The sequence below is a fragment of the Cladophialophora immunda genome, assembly GCF_000835495.1.
Source record: "Cladophialophora immunda strain CBS 83496 unplaced genomic scaffold supercont1.3, whole genome shotgun sequence".
NCBI lineage: Eukaryota > Fungi > Ascomycota > Eurotiomycetes > Chaetothyriales > Herpotrichiellaceae > Cladophialophora > Cladophialophora immunda.
The window spans coordinates 2338806-2361687 of NW_015622543.1; the positions used below are offsets into that span (position 1 = coordinate 2338806).

General features: G+C 52.6%; 9 protein-coding genes across 9 annotated transcripts; 4 read left to right on the forward strand and 5 right to left on the reverse strand.

Annotated features, from left to right (window-relative positions):
* Positions 1-350: 350 nt before the first annotated feature.
* Positions 351-3046, forward strand: PV07_05285 (uncharacterized protein). The gene has a single exon (XM_016392168.1). The coding sequence runs from the start codon at positions 493-495 to the stop codon at positions 2422-2424; it is 1932 nt and encodes a 643-aa protein (XP_016249687.1). The 5' UTR covers positions 351-492; the 3' UTR covers positions 2425-3046.
* Positions 3047-3740: 694 nt separating this feature from the next.
* Positions 3741-6212, reverse strand: PV07_05286 (uncharacterized protein). The gene has a single exon (XM_016392169.1). The coding sequence runs from the start codon at positions 6086-6088 to the stop codon at positions 4073-4075; it is 2016 nt and encodes a 671-aa protein (XP_016249688.1). The 5' UTR covers positions 6089-6212; the 3' UTR covers positions 3741-4072.
* A 106-nt stretch (positions 6213-6318) lies between these two features.
* PV07_05287 (uncharacterized protein) lies at positions 6319-8096 on the reverse strand. The gene is made up of 2 exons (XM_016392170.1): positions 7359-8096; positions 6319-7310 (listed from the first exon to the last, which is right to left on the reverse strand). Exons 1-2 carry the CDS (start codon positions 7936-7938, stop codon positions 6451-6453), a joined length of 1440 nt encoding a protein of 479 aa, XP_016249689.1. The 5' UTR covers positions 7939-8096; the 3' UTR covers positions 6319-6450.
* A 465-nt stretch (positions 8097-8561) lies between these two features.
* Positions 8562-9747, reverse strand: PV07_05288 (uncharacterized protein; the record flags this gene model as incomplete). Its single annotated transcript, XM_016392171.1, has 3 exons — positions 9486-9747; positions 8926-9423; positions 8562-8854 (listed from the first exon to the last, which is right to left on the reverse strand). The coding sequence occupies exons 1-3, from the start codon at positions 9529-9531 to the stop codon at positions 8562-8564; spliced, it is 837 nt and encodes a 278-aa protein (XP_016249690.1). The 5' UTR covers positions 9532-9747.
* A 539-nt stretch (positions 9748-10286) lies between these two features.
* PV07_05289 (uncharacterized protein) lies at positions 10287-11333 on the forward strand. The gene has a single exon (XM_016392172.1). It carries the CDS (start codon positions 10311-10313, stop codon positions 11094-11096), a length of 786 nt encoding a protein of 261 aa, XP_016249691.1. The 5' UTR covers positions 10287-10310; the 3' UTR covers positions 11097-11333.
* A 2462-nt stretch (positions 11334-13795) lies between these two features.
* Positions 13796-16617, reverse strand: PV07_05290 (uncharacterized protein). Its single transcript, XM_016392173.1, has 2 exons — positions 16345-16617; positions 13796-16296 (listed from the first exon to the last, which is right to left on the reverse strand). The coding sequence occupies exons 1-2, from the start codon at positions 16479-16481 to the stop codon at positions 14064-14066; spliced, it is 2370 nt and encodes a 789-aa protein (XP_016249692.1). The 5' UTR covers positions 16482-16617; the 3' UTR covers positions 13796-14063.
* Positions 16618-16780: 163 nt separating this feature from the next.
* PV07_05291 (uncharacterized protein) lies at positions 16781-18374 on the forward strand. Its single transcript, XM_016392174.1, has one exon. It carries the CDS (start codon positions 17030-17032, stop codon positions 18248-18250), a length of 1221 nt encoding a protein of 406 aa, XP_016249693.1. The 5' UTR covers positions 16781-17029; the 3' UTR covers positions 18251-18374.
* Positions 18375-18490: 116 nt separating this feature from the next.
* PV07_05292 (uncharacterized protein) lies at positions 18491-20103 on the forward strand. The gene is made up of 2 exons (XM_016392175.1): positions 18491-18690; positions 18759-20103. Exons 1-2 carry the CDS (start codon positions 18683-18685, stop codon positions 19300-19302), a joined length of 552 nt encoding a protein of 183 aa, XP_016249694.1. The 5' UTR covers positions 18491-18682; the 3' UTR covers positions 19303-20103.
* Positions 19890-22491, reverse strand: PV07_05293 (uncharacterized protein). The gene has a single exon (XM_016392176.1). It carries the CDS (start codon positions 22108-22110, stop codon positions 20215-20217), a length of 1896 nt encoding a protein of 631 aa, XP_016249695.1. The 5' UTR covers positions 22111-22491; the 3' UTR covers positions 19890-20214.
* Between the last annotated feature and the right edge of the window lie 391 nt (positions 22492-22882).

Consider the following 22882-nt stretch of genomic DNA (forward strand, 5'->3'; position numbering starts at 1 on the left):
GTTGAGAACAGGCAGTTTGAGACAGTAGACGTTGTTTAATCGATGCTGTTGTAAAGCATTTACAGGTGTGCAAGTGCGCACAGTTTACGCGTTAAGTGGCATTCCTGTAGCGTGATAATCTCGCGTTGTATGAGAGAAATAGAGATAGTTAAGGTGTATTTTAGTGCTATAGACGAAACACATTCCTCATATAAATTACTAGGCGCTAGCATTATAGCGTACTTTTTTAGTACGTTGGGGGCCAAGTAAATTCGGTATTATATCGAATCTTCGGTTTCAGAACGTTTATTCTTTCGTCAAGGAATAGATTTCACGTATTTTACCATCACTGGTCCTGGCGACTGTAAACAAATCAGTCAACTTTCACTCTACCAATTCAACCACTATCTTCTCTATACCGTTCAGTAAAACTGCTTACGAGTATCATCTTTGCATGGTCTTTGTACCATTAGCAATAATTGTAATGGCATAATCAGTATTGGACTCACCACCATGGATCGTCGAGAGTTCGCCCATCTCTTATCCCAGACACAGTCGATGATGGCTCCCACCCGAGCCTCGACCTCTGCGCACTTCACGGCTGAATCATGCCTCACTCGCCCAGCTTCGGCCTCGTCTCCTCCTCTATCACCCCGACAGAGGTTCCAAGCGCATGTACGCACGTTGAATGATCAGGACTCATCACCTTCTCGAAGCGCGTCCACCACCCCCCGGAGATCACCAGAGTTACAACATGTTTCCAGTTTACGTGTCTCATATCGCGAAAGTCCCTCTCCCAAAAGTCCTTCCCGGTCGGGTCCAACCTTGAAAAGCAGCGAGATGACACTGGAGACGTTCAACAACACCCAAAATGAGCCATACTTCATCACGGAAGAGCGGGAAGCCTGGAGTAGGCCCTCCCCGTCCAGGACGACTATGCCCTTCACCGACGATGTCTTCTTCCTCCAGCCGCCAGACTCCCATAGCCCGATTCTGCAGCCGAGCAAGCAACTACGAGAACTGCGTCCTTTTGCTCCTTTGGCCCATCCAGTGGACGTGAACGAAAGACCAAAGACGAGTCGAGGGCCAACACATGGCCAGTCGAACTTGACGATCGAAGACGCCAACTCAACCTCCAGGGAGGAAGATGATCTACCTGCGCGAGGATCGAAGTTTGCAGAGGGAAGTATGAATGCTCGGTCTGCTGGAGTATCTTCTTCATGGCAGGAGCATAGTTCAATCAATAGCTGCTCCGAAACCGAATCAGACGATGATCCTACCCCACGCGCGTCACCACAACGCTCTTCTATCGAATTGAACGAGTTCAAACCGGAAGCTGTAATTGCTCCCACGCTCAAACAGCGCCTTTTCAAGTTTGGCGTCAAGGCCAAATCAAAAGAGAATGCAACAAGGGAGGAAGGAGAACCAGCTGCAAAGAAAAAGAATGGCCTCAGGAAAAGCATGTCTCTATGGAACCTCCATAGTGACAAGAAAAAGACTGCAGACGGGTTGCAAAGTCCGGAAAAGAAGTCCGCAGTATCAAGTCACAACAGCGATCTTGAGCTGCTCAATGACAGAAAGCGACGCGCAGAGGAAGCTTACGCCCAACAATTTGGCATGAAGCGGAGAAAATCCAACGTGGGCTTAGCTACAGCAACAACAGGCGACCAGGTTTCGGAAGACATGGTGCCCACGGCTCGCAGCCGATCCCAGAGCAGGCCACTACCAAACGATAGTCGACGATTGGGTCAATCTCCTTCGAAGGTAGTTGGCGCTGACTCGGAATGGTCTGACACCCACAATGACCTCGATCATCAGAAGCGACCAAGTCGCCGGGAATTGGAGAAGGAGAACCAACAGCTGCGAGCTTTATTGAGACAGAAGCAGCAAGAGAAGACTCCTCAACCAGCATCTTCTTCCAAGCAGCAAACTCCGACCGTTGGGATTGTCCACGAAGATGACCTTTCCACAACCAAGTCCTCCGCTAAGAAGCAGAGCCAGAAACAGTCTGGAGCAGCAGTTCCGTCTATTCCATCCTTGCCGGAGCGCGCGGCGTTGAAGACATTGAGCAATGCCACTAATCAACCGCACGTTAAGAACAAGGGAACCGGCAATCTGGTGGTAATTTCAACATCCGACATTAATGATCAGCCGAAGCACCATCCGAAAAAGCAGCGTAGACGTTCGTCTGTTGTCAGAGGTGAGGGCTTTTCGCATCCATTCTCTGCCATTCTCGAAGAAGACGAAGAAACGGGGACAGTACAAGCCCGGAAGGAAAACCAGTGCCCGACGAACGATACTCTCAGCCGGAAGCCACTATCAGAGGTGAATTCGGCGAATGAAATTGTGGACATTGGGGGAATGAAGGTCAAGGATCACGTTGCGATGACGCAGATGAAGAGCGTCCAGAGGGAGAACTGGGAATGGCCTGACGATATTTTCTGAAAGACCTGCGAAGAAGCCTCGTGGAGCCAGGGTCCGGTTCTAAAGGCAAGTGGATGAAAGGGGAACATGGCAGACAGTTCTGGTTGATGAGACATGACCGTTGATTGTTTGAGGTTGGCGCGTGGTGAATCGGAATTGGAGCGTGAAGCAATACGAGAATGACATGATGAATCAACGCGGACGAGGCCCAAGGACGACATGCCGGCGTTGGAAAGCAGCATGACTTTAGGTGATGGATGTCTACGGGGTTTGTGGGTTTGCTTCTATTCTTTTCTGCATGGCCGAGCGAGTTGTGTTCTGACGCCACCGCGACGTGTCTGGTTTCGATTTGATCGCACGAAGGACAGCAACAACACTGGGGGTTTGGATTGATGCACCTTCCACCATGAATTCCGCGTGTGAAAGCTCATTGTCGCTGACGCTGTTTCTCTTTTGTGGCCGCCTCGTCGTTTCTATTCTTGCTCCACGTTGACGTACATACATACAGTAGTGCATGGCATGGTATCGGACAGCATGGCACAGCAGCATACATACCCGGGGTAGTCCCTTAGCTTCGCATAGCATCGCATAGCATAGCATAGCATAGCGCAGGTCCAATGGCCAGGCTGCAGGAATTGCACGGCAGCACCTAACACAGCGAGATCCTGCGATGTCTCCTCGTCCGTACCACATCACCAAGGTGTCTCCGCCAGCATTTCGTTGTGGGCAACATCGCTCACGTATGTACCTTGGATACACGCTCAGGCGCGGACGCCGACGATGCGCCATTAATCTTCGCGGTACATGGTCGAGAAGCATCGCCGATAAGGAGCGCCCTCCCGCAGCGGGTGTTTGGACCTCGTATGTACTGTACCGCGTACCTACCTACCTGCCTACCTAGTGCCTACCTAGGTACCCAGGGGCGTATGCACGGTATTTATTTATAGGCTGGCCCGTTGGGCCCGTTGCTATATATACTTCCGTACGAAGGACACAGAACGGGACCCTGTTGTCCAATGAGGGATTCCAACTCCTGCTGGACGGACATTCGCTCCAATGAGTGGGATAGACGCTCACATACACAGTACATAAGTAGATACGTGCCTATTGGCAGAAAGTCCAGGCATTTTGGTGTTTCCCGTGGCCGTGGTTCGTCAAGTCACTTGGGTAGAGTACGGCACACGGCAAGCGAACGATGTAAGGGAGAGGGTTGGGGATTGGGTTGGAGCACTCCAATATCAAGAGTCGACATCTCAACTCGGCCAAGACTGCAAGGCGCCGTGACTTCAGGATATTTTCCGTGCAGAAGGGAAAATGAAGAGGAGAGGAAAAGGATGGTGGTTGTGGTAATGATTATGGACGCTCGCAAACTTCCCATTTAAGATGGAGAGGAGTATAACTAGATACCATATACATAATCCCATTCATTCATCCTTTCATTCAAATAGTAATCCATAGCGATACCGTACCGTTCGTCGAATTCCCGAGGGAGAAAAAGGACATCTTGGACTGGACAGAATCCCAGACGAAGAAGCCCAGAGTTGCAATCTGTGTTGAGTGTCTTTAGAGAAACCTCAACTCCTTTGAGATTGAGAGGGGGAGAGCGTGCAGACTTTCTGCCATGATACTAGATTTCACTTCACTTCTCCCTTCTTTTGTTGTAATCCAATTAGTTCCAGAACCATCCACCGCCACTCCGTCGGGGTCGCTCATTGTCGTGGCTTCTACCTTGCTGTTGCGCTTGGGGGGGCTGCTGCTCATGCTCCGGCTCCGGCTCCGTCTCAGCCGTCGAGATTGGTATTCTTCGCGGGAACTGCTTCAATCCTTCAGGCTGTTGCGTTTGCTGTTGCTGATATTCTTCGCTGTTTTGCTGATCTTTACCCGAAAGGGCTCGCTCTCGGCTGATGTCGAATACATCTCGTTGGCGTGTTCTTGCATCGTCGCCATTGGGTGATTGGGTCAGTTCAGGTTGAAGGAGCGTCTGTGTCTCTCTGTCAACTGACTTAGCCAAGGCGTTCGGGCTTGGAATGTTGACCACTCCAACATTCTCATCGGTCTCTTCTGTCCCATCTGCAAACTGTCGTTTCAAGACCATTCTCGACTCGATGGAGCCATCGGGCAATGTACGGGTGTGGATTGTAGTGAGAGTCGCGACCACAGACTTGTCGGTAGCCTGTAGGTCGTCGCTGTGGGTAGAGGATGAAGCGGCGGTATCATACATATAAGACGACGGAGGTGTGGTCGACTCTTCCTTATTGACAAGTCCCCCAGCGGCTGTCTTGAGTTCTTCCCGCATAGCTCCATCATTGGCCGAAACACTTGCGTCTGTGGTATCAGCCATAAGACCGTCGAACTCCCGGTCGCGAGCTGTCATTGATCTGAGTCTGTCGAGGACCGGGTTTCTCTCTTCTGGGTGCTCCTCGGACGGCGGGAGAACTTCCGCAGAGTTGTTGCGCCGACATTGACGGTTCCGGCGCCATCTGGCACAACGGTCTTCCTTGTTCGGTAGAGATTCTGTCGTTGCTGCAATCTTCGGGTCGGCTGCCCGTTTCACCAGCATACCTTGCTCGCTGAAGCCCCATCGACTGCCAAAGCTGCCACGGCTCACCATATCGTGTATCCAAGTCTTTGGGGTTCGCCAAGTATTCCAGTTGTCCCTATCAACCATTTTGCCTGTTTGCTGAAGGCTCAACAGGTCCTCAAACGCGTCAGCCCAAGGCCTGTGTTTTGCCATCTTCTCGTCCACACTCGTATACCACCTCTCGAAGAACTTGGCGTCAGAGATCTGGAATGGCACGCTTTCTGCGTCTTGGATCTTGACTTTGAAAAGCCGCGGTTGGGCAGGATTGCAGAGATAGATTGGGGAGTAAGGACTGAGCATAAGCCAAGGGATTGTCTCGTCAGGGTTATCGAACGGTTGCATTCGACGGGCGGCCCATAGGGAATATGTCGTGGGCGGAGGAATGGGCCTTTCGCTCAGAGCACCGTCTTTGGGCTCGACAGCGTTGCTGGCATTGTTGGTTGATAACTTCTCTTTCTGCTTGCCGTCCCAGCCCAGAGCAGAGAACCAAGATCTGGAAATGTCCTTCTCGGTCGACGGATGAGCCGGTGCCTCGAATACTTGGACCTGTTTGTCATTCTCTTTCCACGGGAGTGCATTATATGCATCCAACTCCGTCCTAGGTTGTCCTGCTTCATCGTAGAGAGCAGGGCATTTTTCAGCATTCTTCTGGGGCTCTTGACCATTCAAAGCAGGACAACGGGCAGCGCTGCCTCGAGTCCACCAAGGTGTGTCTTTTGCCTCACTCCTGCTCTCCATAGAGTGTTGTCTCCAAGCATCTTCCATCGACTTCCAGGCTTCGTTCTTGGACTTTTCCAGCTGCTGTCTCATCTCCTCCATCTCCTGCTCGACCTGCTTTCGGAAGCCTTCCTCCCACTCCTGTCTTTGGCGCATCAGGTCGTCGACTTCCTGCTTCAAGCGGTCACTACGGCCGGGCGAGATGCCAAACAGGTGGGGGAAGCCCGAGAAGAATGACGAGAATTGCTCATCAGCAAAACGGCGGAATAGGATGAATGGATTCTCGTCGTCTTTGTTGGAGCGAGGATAGGGAGTCTGGTAGGTGGGGAATGGATCCATGGGAGGAGGGGGCATGGAGTTGTCGGTAGGCTTCTTGTCGTCCGGCATTTTGTGTGCGATAGTGTCTAAGAATCGTCGAAACTACGGCAAAAGAGTATGAAACAGGAACAAAAAGTAACACAAAGAGGAAGCAGCGTGATGAAACAGAAGCAAGTCGTTGATGCCTGGAGCGGCTGGGTGATGATGATGACTGCTTGGTCGTGCCTTGACGCGGGGGAATCGAGTCTCACCATCGCCTGCGGGGGACGCAATGATTGGCTCCGCGTTCTGAACGGCTGCGGCGTGGCTCGTCCGGCTTTTGCATTGGCCATCGAATTCAATAGAAAGACGCTTGACCATCATCGATGGGATAGAGACACAGTATTGTACATTCACACGGTACAGCAGCGAGCACAAAGTCACCAAGTAGCTCACAGTTTCGCCCGCCCTGGTATCTTCTCCCACGCCTCCTCGAAACCAGCGGATCTCACCCAGTTTGGATCACTCGTTTCCACCGAGTCAATAGCCATGTGGCCCAGCTTCAAGAACATGTCTCCTTTGATGGGGAAGACATCGTCCCCCTGGGCTTCGTACGGCTTGCAGACTTGCTCGCTGTTCGCTATCGCCCGTATAAGTTTACTGGCATGTCCGTCGTCGGGGAACTGGTCCACCCGACGTGTTATTTCTGTCCATCCATCGCTCGAATTCTTGGGTTGATAGTTGTTGATTTCGTCGATCAGCAACTCGGGACATCCTCGCGACACATACAGCGCAAGATCCAGTCGGCCCTTCCACTCCAGCAGCCTGCACTTGTCCTCCGCCTTCAACCAGGGCTCCTCCAGGAATGCCGAGAAGAAGATGGAGCAGTTGACGCAGTGCATGTAGAAGAAGTCGAACTTGATCTGCTTGGTTGGCTTCTGTGCGGCACCTGTGAAATACACGGCGGCATTGATCATCTCAGCTGTCTTCTGCTCCAGCTCATCAGGTTTGACGTGCCACTGGGACGCCAATGATATCATTTCATCGGGAGCGCGGACGAAGACACCATCCCGGACTTTGTTGCCATCCTCCCAGTGAGCTGATGTGCGGAGCTTTTCGTTTGCACGAGCTTCGTGAATGAGCTGCACCAGGCTCTTCGACGTAGTGTTGCCTTTGGCGGCAGCTTCGGCGCTGTGGAGGAATTTCCCCGTCCACCCGTCGTGGATTGCTGCTTGGGCAAGTGCTTCGACAATGATGGCAGGTTGCTTGAATTCGACGCCGAAGCCGAGATGAATCAAGGGATGTAGGAAGCCTGCCATCCGTCAATATCGGCGTCTGGCTTGACCTTGGGGTCACTCACCTGCAAACATTCGGTCAAGCATCCTCTCTGCATGCTCGTTCCGGGCAAACAAGTGCTCGTCCAAGACCTTCTCCCAGCCCTTTTCCTCAATTTCTTTTTGAAAGAAAATCTCAAAGTCGTGGAAATATTTCTCCTTGCCCAAGAACTGCTTGAATTTGTCGTGATCTGCCAGCGCTTCGACTTCCCGATTGTCCACCGGGAACTGTGGTCTTTGATAGGACTTGTTGATATCAAAAGCCTTCTGAATCTCTTCAGGAGTGGCTCCCAGCGCGTAAATGGTTAAAAGATGATGGGCAATGTGGTTGTGGAAGCCGCCGGTATTGAAGTAGATATGGTACTTGTCGTGATTTTCCTGTAGCAGCTGGCTTCCAATCTTGCCGGATTCTGTGGATATATCTGGGACATGGTAGATGCCAGCGCTGGCCGGGTTCAGCTCGATGTGAGACGCCGTAGCCATGGTTCGTTGCCTTGGTACCTGGAGATGCCGGAGTTGACGTAATCGAGATGCTGAGCAGGTAGGACGGATGTTGGTCAATGGAAAGACAGATGATGTCCGAGCAGAGTAGGATCGGGCAAGCATCGATGCTGAATCCAGTTCTTCCTCATGCTACAATCATCCGCGTCTCCGCGTTATATACTCTGACCCTTTATTGGGGTACTTGTTGATGGCGGAATCCATCCTCTGGGCAGTGAGGTCAGCAGATATATGGACTGGCCAATAGAATGCTTCGACCACCGATGATGGGGCAGCGAATACGAAATCCGGGGACGATGGGGGTTACTAAGACTGATCTTCAATACGGAGGGAATGAGGGCATCGAATGGTCTCGATCTGCTGCTTGGGTAAGCCACTGTTACTCTATCGCGAATGAGGAGTGACTGTGGCCTGGAGCTCGGCTTCTATTCATTCCGAGTCCGTCCAACTCGAATCTATCTGCGTCTGTCTGCCGGGATATCCATGGCCTGGTAAGTAGTGGCAAACCCGACCATCATAGGAGCTGCATGCGGTGTCCATAAAGTGTTTCAAGGTCCACAGAGCGGGCGTAGACAATAAACCGCATGTGCTAGCTTCGTAATACCTATCATCATTCAAGGGCTATCTATAGCAACTCCACTTTTCACCAGCCCACATTCCTTCTTCATTCCTTGCTATGTCGGGAGATGAGCATCATTTATCCATGCCCGATCGTCTCCCCAAGGTCCCTACGCCTTGCCTTTTACCTTACTCACACCGCCGTCGACAATCAAATTTTGACCCGTGACAAAACCCGCGCCCAGCAGGTACTCACACGCCTCAGAAATATCCTCGGGCAACCCGGCACGGTTCGTAGGATGCACGTTAACATCGTCTTCTTCCACAGACCAGTCCTCGCCTTGTTCCTCGGCTTCAGGATTCTCATGGGCTACCTTGATTCGCCCCGGGGATACCATGTTGACGCGGATACCGAATGTCTGGAGGGAGACCGCCATACTCTGAGTAAGTCCCAGCAATCCAGCTATATGAACGAGTCAGTCATCGGTCTTCGGGACGATGTGCACGCGAGAGAAATGTTGGAGGACAAGTTACCTTTCGTCGACGCATAGCCCTCCTGGTTGGGGTCCGAGATCATGGCACGAAAACTACTGACATGGATGATACACGGTCCTGCCCTGCCGACCTTGGAGTCGGGAAGCTTTTTCTTGTCCTCTTGCCGTTCGACTTTCATGAAAGGAATACAAGCTTGAGACATGACGAATGGGCCTGTGAGGTTGGTCTCGACATACGCCTGCCACTTGTCCAGAACTGACTCGTCAGCCATGGTCTTCCCGTCGGGCCAGTAAGGATGTGAAATGCCGGCGTTGTTGATCAAAAAGTCGATGCGGTTGTCGAGGAACTGGGCGGCTTTCTGGACAGTAGAGCGAATGTCTTCGATGCTGCGGAGATCACACTTGGACCAACCGACACGGTCCGAGTGTTCTTTCAAGTGCTCCTCTGCTGTATGTTGGATGTTATCTTCGTTGATGTCAAGGATGAAGACCTTGTGGCCGCGAGACGCGAAATGACGAGCCATAGCTCTTCCAATGCCTGGCTAAATGTAAGTACTCTTTCGAGCCGGACAGCCGAGTATGGGAGGAGGAGGACTGTACCTTGCCCGGCACCGCTTATTACGATTCTCGACTGGCCTTCCAACATGTTGATTGTGAGTCGAGGCAATATAGGGTAGCTGGTTGGCGTGTTCTGGGTATCTATGTTGGTTCTTTCATGAAGTTAGCAGTCTTCCCAGAGTCTCCTTTGGCTAGGATAAAGATAACGAAGGCGATAAGTGAATGACACAAAGTCGCATCATGTCTTGTTGGTATGATAGTCTGTCTGGAGGAAGGCATGCCGAATCAGTGAATTGAGTCTTCAGTGGCCGGCACGTCACTCCGTTGTATTGCCAATGACGCAGCATGGGGCGACACCCGCAAGGCTTGAAAGTCCTTTGAAGCCTCGTGTAACATAGTGACATTGTGAAGCCTGTGACCAGCATCTTTGCAGGGGGATCATGTATCCGGCAACACCCTCTCATGGCAACAATGACCAACTGCACACAAACAATATCCGGACACTTCATTTACACGCTAGAGCGCGTAAATTCGCCACAGCACCGTGTCTGATAATGACGGACCCGATGCCTAGGAGCACATCTCGCCGTCGCATAGCGTCCATAGACAGTAACCCTGGCGAATAGTCAGAGACAATGTCAAGCAACATTCTATGGGGTCAACTTCAGGATACCTTCCACTGCAAAGGCTTGTCCTTTGTGTCTCAAGGATGGCGCAGTTGTCCGCCCCAAACAATCTTCCGCTTCTGGGATGGTCGGCAGTCAAAGACGTCATTGGCGCCGGCATTCAGAAAGCAGATTGACCTCTGGACTGAACATTGTCAGAACGGCATCGTCGCTCTGCCCCCAACATCAGGCGAGAGGCCAAATGCCCCCGGCCGCCATCAGAATCAATCTTCGGTCGATGTCCCTTTTCTCAGGATTGATCGCAGCCACGAGGAAAATGGATTCAAACACCATGCCCCCAAGGCGTTATGTGCCGCAGAGTCCAGATGGACCTTTTCCTTATTCCCAGGAAGACCTCACTCCCATGGAGCCAGGGGACGACTCGAGCTTTTATGCTGCTCCGCGGTTTGTAACACATATTGACGCCAATGCCATCAACAACGTGCGCAACTATTATGCGCAGGTCTTGCCCCGCAAAGGACGGATATTGGACTTTTGTTCCAGCTGGATTTCACATTATCCGACCGAGGTCACCAAGGCAGCATCGTCAGGGGAAGTCGAGGTGCTAGGGATGGGCATGAATCGCGCTGAGCTGAGCAAGAATCCTGTATTGACACACTGGTCGGTGCAAGATCTCAACGAAGATCCAGAAGTCCACTTACCTGGTCCGGCCGTGGGAAAGTTGGATGCATCGACATGTGTGGTGTCCATCGACTACCTGACAAAGCCAGTTGAAGTTCTGCAGAGTATTCGACGACAGACCAACCAGGGTGGAAGGGTGCATCTGGTCATTTCCAACCGGTGCTTTCCCACCAAAGTGGTCGGAAGGTGGCTCAAGATCGACGAAGACGAGAGGCTCAACATGGTTGGGGACTATCTGTGGTGGAGCGGATGGCGCAATATTGAGATCCAGACGCTGGTGGAAGGCTCATTCATGACAGATCCGCTGTGGGTGGTGAGAGGTGAGAACATCGAGGCCGCTGGTTGAGAGGTTGAGAGGTGTGTGGTCGTGGAAGGCGCAGGAGTCGGACAGGCGAACACCATTTCCTGGACCTGCTCAGGTGCCTCTCCAGGTACCTCTTCAGGTAGGGAGCCACCTAACGGACCTTCCAGCGCAGACAGACCGGCCTTCCTTCACCAGGCGTCAGGCATCAGGCATCCTTCACCCAAATCCCTCTTTGGGCCACTGAGCCTTCGATCGCCTCCCCTTCCCAAAACACACTCCACCCCACCACGTGCCTGATGAGTCTTGAAAGATTCAAGTCATCATGTACCTTTCTCCTCCTCTTCCTAATCCTTTCTCGTATCTTATCCTCGTCCTCTTCGGCCGTCCTACTTCACCGCTACAATGTGGTTGCTAATACTGTAGCTTACAAGCCCTCGCCCTTCCTCTTAGTCAATGGCCGTCGTATTGTCATCCTCCTGCCGAGCTTCCATTTCTTGAATATGTTGTTGAACGATCTTCTCCTGGCCCTCTTTGGGCTCTGGGCCATCTACTTTTTCCTTCTCAAACTCATCCTCTTCAAACTCATCCTCAACATTATCTTGCCACTCATCATGCGATACCTCCTGATCTCGAGTCTCCCAGACTGTGTGCTCCCATACGCCGAGCGGGCCCTGCAAAAGTGCGACGAACTATGCTACTCTATTCCCTTGGAGCCCAAAGGCCCCTGCAGCCGGGACGTCTACCGCACTGCCATGATCTTGTCTCGTCTCGTCGATCGCGATGTGGTTACCGAGATTCTGGACCTGGCCGAACTGTGGGACGATATTCATCTGGTATCAAGGGTCGATCCAGAGCCTATGAAAGTGACTGAACGGGGGCACGGCGTCAAAGGTCATAAACCAGGCGTGGTCTATGTTGAAGCTGAACTGCCTCCTACTTTGCCACCCAACTCACTACGTTCCCTTACATTCAGCACCAGTTCTTCTGATCAAGGTCACAGCAATGACGAGCAAAATGTCGGGACATACAGGAACAGCAAGACATGGTTCGAAGTCAAGATCACCCCGCCAGATGCAAACAAGCAGCATCCCAAGGACACTCCAGAGAATGGAGAAGAGTCGCTACAAAAGACAAAAATGAAAGCAGAACCTGTCTTCAACTTTCCTCCAAGAAAGATCATCACCAACGTCCACGCGGGACAGGAGTTCAAGACTCATACCGTCACCTGGCACTACGACGATGAAGATGAAGACATCAGAAAGCTCATCAGAACCATGGGGGCTGGGTGGAAGGTTGCCATCACCGCATGGGGACAGTTGCCTATGTGGGACAACTACGTTCGAAGTGCCAGGATCGACTGCCGCGTTCATACTGTCAGAAAGATGTGAAATCTCTTCATTCTTCAGATCGTGTTTGATCTGGTGACAGGTGCAGGTTTGCTACCATCCCCTTTGTAGTGAGTCCTAAGACAACTCTGACACTCCGCACAGAGTCCAATCAACGACTTTGCACCATGAGGGTCATTGTGCAGAACAGAGTCGCCTTTGCGACTGAGGGAAAGATGACTTGATCAGCCTCCTACGACATCGCACTCCAGATTCGTTGTATTGATAGTCAGAGCTGTGCAGCATGATCAGGGTTATGGAGGGAGGACAAGAAAAAGGACAATCAGGTGTTGGGAGTCCAGTGCTATTACAACTCACACTCCTTTGGGAAACAGCAGGGTTGGGAAGAGAATGCTGGGTGGGGGACTCGAGTGCTGACAGGAACAGTGGATGGTAATGCTGAGGGCGCGCCCAGGACGGTATTGATAACAGGGATAATGATGGTGAAGTAGGGCTGTCGACAGAGAGGCTTCAGACTGAGGCCGTTTTATCAAGTGATACTCTCCTCTTCAGATGACGTCCGTTCTTTGTGAACACATGCTCGTTTGTCGTTATGCTTCGGTTAACCTCGGTTATCTCGCCTCCATCGCCTCCCCCTTTGCACGCTCAGCCTCGTCCCCCCCAAGGAACAGTCCCTCCAGAAGATCCGTAACTCTCAGTAGGACTCCAGCGTGAACCCGTCCAATACTGAGGGAGACCACGAACAGGGTATAGATTGCTCGGTAGGGTGGTTGTGCCTCGATTCATCTGTTCTGGACATGATCCGTCTCGCTTGCCCCATTCAGTATCGCAGACAGGCGGGCCAAACCAAAAAAACCCTACAGGCCACCGCCCCTCGCAACCCGTCCTAGCCCTCTGTCCTCCTTGCGCGGGCACCGACAACAATCGAAAATGTCCTGGTGGTCTCCTCACCCCCGTCTCCAATCTGTGTCTCCTCCTTCACGTATGCATCTTGTCATTGTTTCTCCCTGCCAACAATGCTCTCCTATGTCGTCTCTGGGGAGATCCACCGGATCCGGCCACGGTGGGCAGGGGCACAGCCGCGGGAACGGAGAGCAGGGTGCGAGGCCGAGGCGACGTGAAGGTTCAAAATCTGGGACTCGACTGCAGTCGTCAGTCAGTCGAAGTGCTTTACGTACCTAGAGTCTCGGCGGATGTTCTTCTCGTGCTTACCTGGCTATACCTTGGCCTCCCTCAGATCAGATCACATTGTAGAACTCCAAGTGCATCTGCAGGCTGAGAGCGGCGGCATGGAAAGGGGGTAGGTTTCTGTCAAGAGTGAGCTGAAGTGGATGCTTGCTGAGGCCGGAGCCCTCGCAAAGGCCCAGCCCGAAGGCTCTCGGCTCGCTCCCACAACAAACAGAACATGCAGAAAGCTGCGGCGCACGCTTCAGGGAGAGGAAGCTTTAATAACAAGTGCGGATGAGCGCTGTTGTTACAATCTGTCTCTGCCAGGGTCTCATTTTTGCACTCCCTCCGGCGAGACAGCCTTGTGCGGCACAAATCGTCAAATTGACTGCAACCATGTCATACTCAATCGTAGACTCATAATTCGTTCAACCCAGGCCGTGCCCATATGAATCACTTTTCTTTACCCGTCCCACAACAGTCCCAAAGTCGCATGTCAAGTCATCGGTGGTTGCAACAGGTCCAAGCCTACACTGGCTCCGCTCGCCTCCACTTCTCTTCTCCCTCTGACCTCTCGAACCAGCCCCTTTGCCTCTTCGACCTCATATCCGTCCATGCATAACTCCTCGGCCAGTCTCTCTGCACGGTCCAGGTCTCCTTGTTTCACGCACCAGCGGGCAAGCCACAGGCGTGCTTTGGAGGTTGTAGCGGTAGTACCGGTGCCAAAGCCATCACCTCCACCCTCCCCGTGTATTTCGCCAGCATTTTCGGCATCAGAGGGTGACGGTGATGACCCTGACGGCGAATCAGGAGATGCGGAGTATGGCGACATGATTTCCGTATCATCATCAGCACCAGCTGCCTCTTGTCCTGCGTCGACTTCCATATCTCCTACACCCTCCGCACGCATCCGGCCTGCTCTGGCTCGGCGTTCTTCAGCCAAAGCAGTTTTCCTTTCTTCCTTTTGCAGACGCTTGCGAAGTGCTTTCTCCGCCTTTACAACACTCATGTGGCTTCCACCAGTTTCTTGAGCGACACAAAGTTCCATGTACTGCACAGCCTCCTTTTCTCCTTCGGCACCGCCAACACGCTCGTACAGCAGGGCGATTTGGTAGAGGGTTTCCGGATCGAGAAGCTTGCGGGTGGCTTTCTGCTGGTTTGGTTTGGTCTGGGGAGTGGATCTTCCACGCTTTGTGCTAGAAGCCAAATTGCTTGAAACGCTGCTGTTTGCATTGAAACTTGACTGGGCAGAAGGTGATTCTTCAAAATACGTCCCCGCGACAAGGGCGCGTTTGAGAGCTCGGATTGCTTGATCCAGTCGTTCCATTTTCGCGTAACAGGACCCGACTGCTTGCCACATTTTGGGGTCATACGGGCGCAGTCCGGCAGCTCTTTGGTAGTAAAACAAAGCGTAAAAGCCCATGTCTAAGACTTCATACGCCTGGCCTAGACCGTACCAAGCACGGTAATCTTTACGATTGACGTCGACGGCTCGTCGATAGCTTTCGATGGCCGCGTGTGTGTTTTTCAACTCGATGTACTCGTGACCCATCAGTGTCCATGCCGACAGAAAGTTCCTGTCCAATGTAAGGGCGCGCCGGAAGTACATGACAGCCTTTTCGTGCTGGGAGCAAAGAGAGTAATAGTTTCCCACCACACAACAGGTTTCTGGGCGGAATTTGTCGACGGATGTGGCGAGATGGGCGAGAAACGCTAGCTTGGGTCGATCAGCCATCACGTACAGAATGTTGGAGTAATGGTCAAGTCCGTCAAGACGATGAGGGTGGGCCACTAGCAGCTCTTGAAATATGGATGCAGAGGACTCGTATTCTTTGGCGTGGTAGTGGCTGAGAGCAAGTTGTGTAAGTAAAAATGTGGAGGTCGGAAAATAGTTCAGGAGAATTCGAAGGTAATTCAATGTTGTCGATTGGTCGCTTGTCGAGAACAGGTCAACAGAGGCATAGGCCTGATACATGATGCTCATGAGGTTCTGAGGTAGGACAGAAGGAGAAAGTTGGGAATTCAGATCGTCGATCGATGAGAGTAAGGTTGCCAATTCCTCCCAAGCACCCCAGTGGTAGGGATTGAGTCGCACAGAACGGAGAAGCCATTGCTGTGCAAGTTGTTCTTGTCGTGACTTGGCCAGAACGGTGCCGTACAGGTATTCGAGCCACCCTTGAGATCGCTTTAGTTGCGAATCCGCGGCATCTCGCACTTGGAAATATGCTTCCAATCCTCTTGCCAGTGCTGGAAGTTCGCGGTTGACCGTCTGCCCACCATCGGCTGGACCCAGGACCATCTCACTTTCTTCGTCCTTGCGCTTCTCTCCAGCGAGGTACCGCGCATAAAGTGCGAGGAATAGAGACTTTTGACTGAGCCGCGGGAACGGACTGACAGTAGCTGCACCATTCTCTTTTGATTTTCCCTTCGTCCGAGATGGTGTGGATGTAGGCGTCCGCTTTTTGGGCTTGTCGAAGATTGCTAGACCGCCAGCTGGGATTGCGGGAGGCAGGAATACCGCTGTACATCTGTCAAACTCCTTGGTGTCGAAGAATGCTTTCGCTAGCAGGTACTTTGGTGCCTCCTTGGCCTCCAGTGCCGCCTCTTCAGGGTCATCATAACTGGTTGAGAATAGTCGATACGAGGACTGGACATTATTTGTATCTTGCATGGGAGAGTCATCAAAGGGATCGTCGTCTTCGGGAAGAGAATCGAGAAGCTCCGCTGCCCTAATGCCTGGTCAGTGGCTGCTCTTCTTGAGACCTCTTCCTGCTCACCATTTCGCTGATTGGTACAAACATCGTTCGGAGCATTTTATCGAGACTTCTGTCAGCCTGTCCCTCAGCTCCGATACTACTTCAGCATCAAGTTCGCCAACCGAGCCGAAACTTTCGTTTTGTCGTGGGGCAACCATGCTGTGCTGAGGTTCATCTGGAGCATGAGGCTTCTATAAGTGCACCAGGCACTGAAGTAGGGGACGGAGATTATCAGCCAACTTCGAGGCCATGCAATAATTCGTCGCAGTTGTGTTCGCGGTGTCGAGATTGACCTCCACTTTGGTCGCAACGCGTTGTGGAAGGCGTGGATGCGCGACTCGCCGTGTGCTCCACCGGCTGGATCATGCAAGGCTATATTTCAGCCTTGTCCAACATATCAGTTGAACCAATCCCCCACTTTTGTTTAGCTTCTCTATCTGTTTCTCGTCAAGACCTTCTCCTTCTGCCAAACTCGTGTCTGCCTAGAATTTTGGAGGGTGCATCATTTTTTTCCGTAATTGAGAGTGTCTCCCCCTGTGACAGATCACCCTCTAGCCTACGCACAGCTATATTGGCGCAATCGAGCTCTCCGACTTATTGGACATTTTTATATGCAAATTATTGTTTATCTTCGTTAAACACCCACCGAATCAATATCTTCAGAGACTAGGCTGTCTCAAGGCTGAGTTGTACTTGATCATCAATCATGGACATCAAACAACAGCTCTTGCGGTCGGAGAACAAACCGGTCTCTTGTATAGAGATGCATACTTGCGGTGAACCTACTCGAATCGTCACTGACGGATATCCCGATCTCCACGGAACACTATTGGAACAGCGTGCTGAAGCAAAAACCAAATATGACCATATTCGAGAACGGGTCTTGCTGGAGCCTCGTGGGCACTATGACATGTATGGCGCAATACTTCGACCGGAAACCGAGCTCACTACGAGTGGCGAAGCCCATATTGGGGTTCTATTTATGACAAATGATGGCTACTCCACAATGTGTGGTCATGCAACCATTGCGCTGGGACGGTTTCTCGTCGATACCCATGACCTCCATATATTCCCGAGAAGGAATGAGATAAAGTACGACCCTCACACGCGGTATGCTGTCATCAACCTCCATGCCCCATGTGGGCTCGTTGAAGTGACCGTACCGACCAATGAAGATGGTTCGGCATCAGACCCTCAACGTCCTGTCTCCTTTGTGTCCGTCCCATCTTTTGCAAAAGGCACCAACATCGCAATTCCTATCCCTGCGCATCTACGTTGGTCCGAGCTCCCAAGTGACAGAGCGGAAGTACATGCCGGCTTCGCTTATGGCGGAGCATTCTATTGCATTGTTACGGCGACAGAGTTAGGGTTTGCTAATGGCCTGAAAGCAGTCGACTTAGAAGCGCTGAACCGTGCCTCGCGGGGCCTGAAATCAGCCATACTGGTCAATAGGGATCTCTCGCGCTACTACGAGCATAATTCCGAGCCTGAGATGTCCTTTTTATATGGAGTCATTGTCACTGACAACATGAATGTGCAAAATGAAAGGGTGGCCGGCTCAGAGCTGGGAGTGTGCTACTTTGCGGCCGAGGAAATTGACCGGTCTCCAACTGGAAGTGGAGTGGCCGCCCGCGCAGCGCTCGCATATCTCGAGGAGACACGCTCGGAGAATGAGTCGTGGGCATACCATTCGTTGGTTTCAAAGCTCGGAATCGGTCCACCCTTTATCGGGACAATTGTAGAGGGAAATACGGACGGGGGGAAGCCGCAGCATCATCAAGAACCATCACAGACTACCAAAAAGACGGAAGTAAGGGTTAAAGTTGAAGGTCAAGCCTACTACACCGGATTCAGCACGTTCTCCGTGGAAAAGGAGGATCCATTGGGAGACAGCGGGTTCGCTTTCAGGAACCTGAGCGGCGCATGAGCAAGTTTAATGACATACAGCTGCAGTAAACCGAGTTCAAGAGTTCAAGCTGCGTTTCGTAGCTTTCTGAAGCCCACACGTCTTGGGAAGATTGTGGCAGCATTGAACGAGGCTGACGAGGCTGAGGTCGCTGTACGGTAGACTTTTGGATCATCATGTGCAGTGAGTCCGGCCGGGCGTTTCCGCCACCGGCGTCATCCTGAGGCCAGAACATTTGTTCTTGCTGCGACTTTGTCCAAAGCCAGAACAAGACAATTTGATGCCCTAGGCCAACGAAACCCGCTGTCGAGATCGCAGACAGAGTGGCACGAATTCCTACTTGTGGCGAACGAGGATCCTAACAAAGATGGCTTGAAAAGAAAAAGTATACAGGGCTCACGACAATCCACCTGTCTTTGTGAACATCACTCTACGACGACAAACCCGTCCAACATGTCAACGTACGTTTCTCTCCACCCCCACGTCGTCACCAGAAGATGAATTCCGGTGGGCTAACACCAGTGAACAGGAACCGCTACTCGTCATTAAATCGGCGCGCCGCCCCAGCCTCCTCTGCCCTCTTCCAAGACTACCCCGGCTCGCGCCCATCCTCCTCATCCTCCGGGCAGAGACCCAGCAGCTATGCCTATCCCACATCACAACAAGCAAGTTCCTCGTCACCCTACCTGACGCCTTACTCCTCCACAAATGGCCACAGCACTCCTCAAAGGCCGTCATCCGGATTCCGCCCAGCGACGCCCAACTCCAAGGGTCAATACTCCGCTTCCGTCCTCGAGGAACTCGAGTCTCAAAACGAAATCACTCAAACCACACTCTTGAGTCAAAAAGTCTCGCAACTGAAGTCTCTCACGGTTGCTATCGGTGATGAAATCCGCGACTCGTCCCAGCTCGCGCAGACAATTAATGATACCTTTGAGAATACGGGCGTGAGGTTACGGGGTACTATGAGGAGGATGTTACGCATGGCAGAGCGGACAGGGGTGGGGTGGAAAGTGTGGGTGATATTTTTCATCGCCGTGTGGGCTTTGTTTGCCTATGTGTGGCTATTCTGAGCGGGAAAGACCCAAAAGCTGAACGGTTGGGCGGAAAGGCAAGAGGAGAGCCAGCAAGCGATGAAGGGTTCAGCTCTGCTAGGCACAGCACTTGGTCTTGGACTGGACCTGGATCCGCATCTGAGCGAGCGAGATCTTGACCTTTTGGAATCCTTCAGCGCTGGTGCGCCTCAAAAGGACATTTGGGCGCCGCCTCATATCATGCCATGATGAAGGAACCCAGAAATGAGGCACGATCCGGCACACGACCTCTTTCGGAAACGACATCGCCCAAGACCTTTCTCCGAAATCCACATTGCGAACCCCATATCGCATTCGGTCATCCTCGACTCCTCAGCACTAGCCCGCGTTCCGCAAGTCTCTCCCAATCGCCGTCATCTTGAGCAGCGGCCTCTCTATTTCCGACGAATTACAGAGCTGTATATAATTCACTCTTTCCATTCCTCCGTCCCCAGATCCTTTCAAGGCGGCACAATGCAAAACAGGGCCCAGAGCAAGGCGTTACCGGAGCAATTTTTGTTGATTTGTACCAAGAATCACGCAGCGAAGTTGGCAGGCAGGTACAAAAAAGTGAATATGAATTTCTTGGACCTTTTAATTCGTCTGGTCTTAGCGTGCTCGTGATATCGGCGCCGCGCAGTCTGCGACGCTCGTGTCCGATCTCCCAAGTACATCTGTGAAGTAGTGCGAGTTGATTTGGGAGGGCGAGAGGAATTTGTACATGTAAAATGGAGTCTTTCTTGAATGATACCCTTGAGGCCTGGAGTCGGTGCCGACAAGCCACAGACTGACCTTGCGCCGGAGGAGCTTTGCGCCGGAGGAGCTCGTCAGAAGACTCCATATCATAACAGATGCCACATAGGGATCCAGCCCTCCCAATATCATCATCCCCCAGCTTTCTATTCCCTGGTGTTACTCTGCTCGTCTGCGCGCGCCCAGAAAGCGGCCTGTGCGTCTTCCCCGTCCTCTCTGGTCTGGACCTTGACCGGACGGCCCCTCACCTGCGCCCCCCATTGCATTCGCATTCACAGGTGTATCCCAATCCAGTGCTGTTCCGCCCGGGCGGTCCTGAACGCGACCAGACCCGGCACCCCCGATGTGCGGAGAGGGTGTGAAGAGTCCGCCACTCGAGGCGCCGCCGGGGGCAGCCTGCACGGCACCAGAGGCTGCCATCGCGTCAGGCTCGACGTTGTTTCTTCTCCTCGTCGCACGGTGAAACAATGTTCTCCTTGCGCTTCCGCTGCCTCCGACAACGGCTGCTGCTGCTCCATCGAGCCAGTTACGCGCTGCTGCGGCGCGACTTGGGCTATGGTTGTTGTTATCGTCTTCTGCGGGTCGGGGTGCAGCGTCCCTGCCCGTTGTCTCTGGTCCAGCCATTCGGCCAGCAGCTCCATCTCTCAGATTTCTGGGGGCGGCAAAGGGATCAGGGGTATCCAGTTCGACATCGGTGTCAACTTCTTCCTCATCGACGTCAAGCGGACTATCCAGCATCGCTGGCGTCTGGTTGAGCTGATGCCGCGTATTCGGGAGACCAGGATGGTAATGACGTTGCCGGTTGCCCGATACAATCCTTGCGGCGCGGGTGGCAGCATCGGGAGTGGGCCTGGCGTGCATTCCACGTCGAGTGATTATCTCTCCAGGTACGTGAGGCGAGGGCGAAGGTCCCGTAATCCATGGACCGGAACTTCGAGGCACCGAAATGCGGTCGGAACTGCGAAGAGGCCGTAGATTCTGAGCTTGAGCCATTCCGGGCACAATTGGGCCTGCACCTTGACCGGGAAGAATTGAGATATCCATCTCGCTCTCCTCGAGCTCGGTGTCGGTATGTTCCCAGATTTGATCATCCTCTGCCTCAGGAACATCGTCATCTAGATCATGCTCAATGTTGGCAGCACTGCTGCCTTCAGTAGCGCGGTCGTCAAAGATCTCGTTGTGAGCGAGCATAGCGTCCGCTAAGTCTTCAGCGTCCCGCTCATCGTAGCCATATTCGCTTCCTGGAACTGGGAGGCGCACACCAGCAACGGTTGCATGCCTACCATACCTCCCAGCCGCAGCACGACCAGAGGAATGGCGCCTGGTTGGATGCGGATGGGGTAATTGTTCTTCATCGTCCGTATCCGGCTCCCGACGGGTGTCGTAAACCCAGTTTCCATCCGCGCCCGCTGGGTCAGGCGACATTGGGTCGTCGTCTTCGTCGTCGTCGTCCTGGTCATCCGCATCGGGTATGTCGTCGTCAAGATCGGCTTGCATCGCCTCGTCATCTTCACCCTCATCAATTCCATCGCCATCTTCGTCCTCACTCTCTCCGTCTTCCTCCCCATCCATGTCCGCCTCATCGGCGTCCGGAATATCCTCATCTAAATCCCGCTCCCCTTCATCCATTTCACCCTCCCCCATCTCGTTAAGCCTCGCCAGCCTTTCCTGCTCTTCCGCTTCTTGCGCTAGCCTTTCCTGGAGTTCCACCTCTCTCAGCTGCCTTTCGACTTCCTCCCTTTCGACTTCTTCCTCCCGTCTCCCGAGCATGGTCTTGGCACATCCTGCCGGCTTGAGCCAACTGTAGCCATACATCGCAATGGCCATTTTCCGTTGGGAGATGGTTCGCTCATCAGAAGAAAGAGTGACGAGTGTGTTGTTCCGGCTGTTGATGTTTGTATGGTGAGGTTTGGGGCGGCGAGAGGACGACGGATGTTGGTGAGGATGTTGATGGGACGCCGTCGAAGAGGCCTCGGACGAGAATGAAGTCGTGAGAGGCGGGAGCAGGGACGTTGGTGGAGGAGGAAGGAGGGGGAGTGAGCATGTCAGAAACATTGTGATCAATGTTACTGGCGAACTGTGATGAACCTCGAATCAAACTCCGATTGGTGGCTTGAGTGGTGCAAAATGAGACGACTCGTCCGTAGTTGAAGTAGTTGACCCCTGCCGGTCCCCTTAAACATAGAGGCCTCTCCCGGCTTGATGATAGCCTCTGCTGTAACGGTGGCCCGGACCCTCTTGGTCTTGTGTGCTGTGAATGTGGTAGCTGCTTTTGTAGATCGGAACCGCGTCGCGACTTGTTATTTGGCTAGTCGTGTTTTGGGAAGTTCCATACAATCTGCTAATGACCGACGGCGACAGTCCGGCAGACTTTCGTATATTGCAGATTGAGGGCTTGACGTTGGTTGCGCTGCGAATGAAAGACGCCCATTGAACATATGATATGGACGACGCGAAGTAATAAAGAGAATTGGTGGATTAAGGTATGTTGTTAGCATAAATATTAAGGACGGGTTCCAATATAAGCTTATAATGCTACGTTAAAGCAGCTACCAATAAGATGCCGCCAATATGACTTTAGCTCTAGGTAGTCTAATCCTGAGTTTTTAGTCATGCTAAGTTGAACGAGGGAAGCCATATGTCGCCTTGCATTTTCATGCAAGGATGGACTTCTCTGCTTTATCAAGACTGGGTTGGGCGCCTGCTGAGCTGGGCTGCCCTCGCGCGTCGCGGGATCCTGGGTATCATACAATGTGTGCTGAAGGATGTTTTGGTACACAGAGACAAAGGGACTAACCTTATGAGCATCACAGCAGGTCAAGAAACT